This window comes from Penaeus monodon, chromosome 29 (assembly GCF_015228065.2).
Source record: "Penaeus monodon isolate SGIC_2016 chromosome 29, NSTDA_Pmon_1, whole genome shotgun sequence".
NCBI classification, from domain to species: Eukaryota; Metazoa; Arthropoda; class Malacostraca; order Decapoda; family Penaeidae; genus Penaeus; species Penaeus monodon.
The window spans coordinates 33,323,305-33,327,132 of record NC_051414.1 but is presented as its reverse complement, the minus strand read 5'-3'; the positions used below and the strand labels follow the sequence as shown (position 1 = coordinate 33,327,132).

Below are 3,828 nucleotides of genomic sequence, written 5' to 3'. Positions count from 1 at the left end.
GAATCTCAGACTAACCTGTTACTGCTGCACGACGAACTCTTTGAATAACAGCCCTCATGTTCGCCTTTTGTAGTGCACTGGTGTCCTGGGGAATTTAGTGCTTAATCCTGTCAACAATCATCAGAAAATTGAATATGGATTTATATATAAAATGAACATATCTAAGACTCGGGTCTGTTTTGTGTTTATATAAGGAAAAAAAATATTTGAAAGTCAGTACCTATGAAAACATATCAATAACATTTTTAAATTCTAATCTCTGTTTTGAAGATGCTATATTTTTTGTTGAATCAGTATAATTACATGTTATGCATATATCAAAATTTGTATTATGATGGAGCTGATTTCTTTTCCAATTCACTTTAAAGGGAAAAATCATTCCCATAATGGTAATCATTCATTTTGAGAAAACAGGACCGATAACAATAATGACAGTCTTCGTGCTATGTCTATCATAGTGTAAGCAACTATTAAGAACCAAACTTCCCTGTTAAATGTCCTCTGCAATATTTGCCTAAATTTCAATCATGGGATGAAATACTAAGATATGACAAGGTCTGAACTCTGAACACAATCTCAGTCATAATGGTCATCCCAGTCATGGCAGTGTCAAGCTTGCATAACTATGTTCTAAGAGCTTCATCCACTAGCATATTCATTTTAACAGTTCCTCATTTGCCCCTACCAGTGCCTTATGGATTGCTATTCTGTTGTGTCCATAATACTCTCTTGCACAGCTAATAATTTCTCATCCAGTGTTTTAGATATTATCCACACTATGATACTATATAACACTGTAGACCATATATCTTATAACTATCAATTTCCTTGGTTAAGTTTAATCCCTGCATTTCTTATCTTTTCTTTTCACAAATACTCTTTATTCCAATGAAATTCTTATTTGCTTCTTCCATTCTCTGTAGCAGCACCTAAATTGAATAACCTTACCATCAGTTTCATTTCATGGTTTACTAGTACCATTTTTATTTTCAATCAACAGCTCATTGAAAGTATCATCACAAATATTGTCAAGATTGATGGCTCACAACTTTTTCCTCACATGCATATGCTGCTATACACAGATTTTCCTCATATTGAGTCAATTATGAATATTGTATCCCTGGCAGACAATTTTGACTAATGTATTCCTGGCACACTAAATGCTGTGACTGCAACTGCTTAACCCTCATTATAGAGTCACCATCATACTCCTATTTGCATTCCAATTTTTCTTCAACTCATACCTTTATTAAAATCATCTATCTATGGTATTTTTTCTGGCATTTCCGTCCTTTCGGTAGATCTTGTTTTATCACAATCAATTATTTTCACCTTTATCTCATCTCTCTGCATTTCTTGTACTTTCCTCAATAAATCATTGTTTTGCAAACTACTGTTTATTTATTCCTTTATTTCATGAACAATAATTGCTAAAAAAAAATTATTTGATTAAGGATAGTGATATTTCTGTTTATTGCATTTGCAAGTCCCAATGATCTTTGATAAGATGATGAGGATGGATTTGCACTTCTTTCCCATTTTTCTACATTCAGCTAACTATTTTAGTTATTATAGAATCTTAAAGGGCTTTCAACTTTTCTACCTCCATGGTATCATTATCAACAGCTTTACTTCACTTCATAATCACTGGCTTGTTAGTCATATTTTTGGTGTTTTATCTTCAAATTATTCTTGTATGTATTTTTATCTCATCTTTGTTCCCCACCTCCACCAGTACCTTTCTTCTTCAGTTTTTACTGTATCTCCAAACATATAATTCCCCTCCTATTATCTGGGATATATCCTCATCTAACATTTGCTGGACTTGGATCCTAGTTCATTTATCTCACTCCTGTTTATTCATGCATTTTTCTTTAGTTCTAATGCCTTCTTCTAAATTTGAAATCACATCATATTTGACTATGTTTCTCTCCTTCAGGATATGAAATCTCTTCAGACATCCTTTTCACTAAAACCTTTCATTTCAAAAGGTTTCTGTAGTATTTTCTACCAATGTTCAAGATTCACTTTTTTTTTCTTAACTATGAAAGGTACATTTTCACTTGTTTCCTATTTTTCACAAAGTTTCTAACTTTGATATTCATACTAACAGTCTGTTTGATTGGTGCTTTCCATGTCCACAAAAGTATCAAAAGATACCTAATCCATGTATTCATTACCATTAACCTTTTTCTTCAATGCCTATTAGCTTTTGAATTTACATTCATGGCTAATGCACTAATTATACTGTCTTGACAGAGTTCCACTAATTTAGATTTATCATAATCTGTAGCTGAGGCACATCTGTAAAATATTGAAAACAGATATTCATCAACTATCTCAGTGTCCATAGTCAAAGCAAACATTTTATCATTTTTTATATCAATGTCAGTGCAGGTCCATGTTCTTGAATATAAAAACTCACATCACAACTCAATACTCCACCTCCATGCCATCTCACTTCCTTGTTTCTGTGACATCAATCTGTATCCCCTTCATCTCCTTCCATACTTTTGTGGTCTTCCTAGGCTGGTCACTGTTCTAATAAGAAAAAAGCCACTCTGACTTCTTAACTGCAGACTGATACAGGATGATGGAGAGGTCTCCTCTTTTGCATACAGTTCAACTGGTCTTTTATGCCATTGGCTCCCTAACACTGGATATGATTAATCAAGTCATAGCAAAAGGGCACTATTACCAGTTGGCAAGTACCCATGCCATGTGCAGTTGAGCCCAATCTAAGTTGTTCCCTTGTTTGGCCCCGAGCTTGAAGATACAGCCACCAAAAGGAAGACTTGAACTTTTATAGGCTCATTCCCCCCAAAAAGTAAAAAGGCTCCAATATCTGTGTCAATTTCTTTTCATACAGGGAAACTCTCCCTTTTCTTGAAGTTATCAATAACTAATAACCCACAGCAACAAGGTTTGTTAGTTTCTAATTTTTTCCTTTTCCAGTGGTATTATAATCCATAACAACAACACAAGTTATAAGAGTATTATCTATATTGATAATGACCATTGCCATGCAAAAAATATACAGAATAATAGCAATACTAATAACCTTAACAACAATAATGGTGATACTGAAAATGATACTTAATAATGAAAATCTGTTAGAGGCCATAATCTCACACATTGTCTTTCTTATAAGTCTAAAACTGTGGGCAGCCAGTCCTGTATATCCTCTTGGTTCCTGGCAACTGATATATATGTCAAGGCAATTTTAACATTCCCATCTGGCAGCAAGGGGATATCCCCTTGATCCTGAGTAAAAACATTAAAATCACTATAACATGCTAAATGGATACTAATGTTGAAAAGAAACTCAAATCTAGAAAATAATATATTGTGACTGTGAGAGTAATATGAATACATCCTATTTTTAGATGTCTATGCCAGTATGTAGCCACAACCTAGTCAAACCCATCCAGCCATGCACTACCCAAACATGAGCACAATGGAAGGCCAAATGTGGGTCATGATATTTACAAAATCCTATGTTTAAAGCACTACTACCATCAGCTAGTATATCTTATGATCTCTGTACTCCAGCTATCACCACAAGTAAATAAAAAAAACATTTAAATAATCAAGCACCAATACTATAAAGATAACTCTAGAGCCATCTACAAAGTGATCAAGTCTGCTTTGTAAAAAAAATTATCATTTGGCTGCAAACCTGACCTTACACAGTTTAATGAACCTAACAGTTGACTTTTAATGGTATATAGTTTGATTTTTCTGCATTTTCTAACTACTTAAGATGAAAAATGATGCATTACACAGATTAGAAATTCATTAATCTCTTCCAGTTTTCCATATCAATGT

General features: G+C 33.6%; 1 protein-coding gene across 1 annotated transcript in view; it reads right to left on the bottom strand.

The window, feature by feature from the left end:
• Positions 1-3,828, bottom strand: part of LOC119592182 (D-aminoacyl-tRNA deacylase-like) — a gene marked incomplete in the record, with an annotated part of 44,963 nt that overhangs the window by 24,675 nt on the left and 16,460 nt on the right. Inside the window, 1 exon segment of the mRNA XM_037941011.1 lies at positions 16-107. Coding sequence (XP_037796939.1) covers positions 16-58 — 43 coding nt within the window.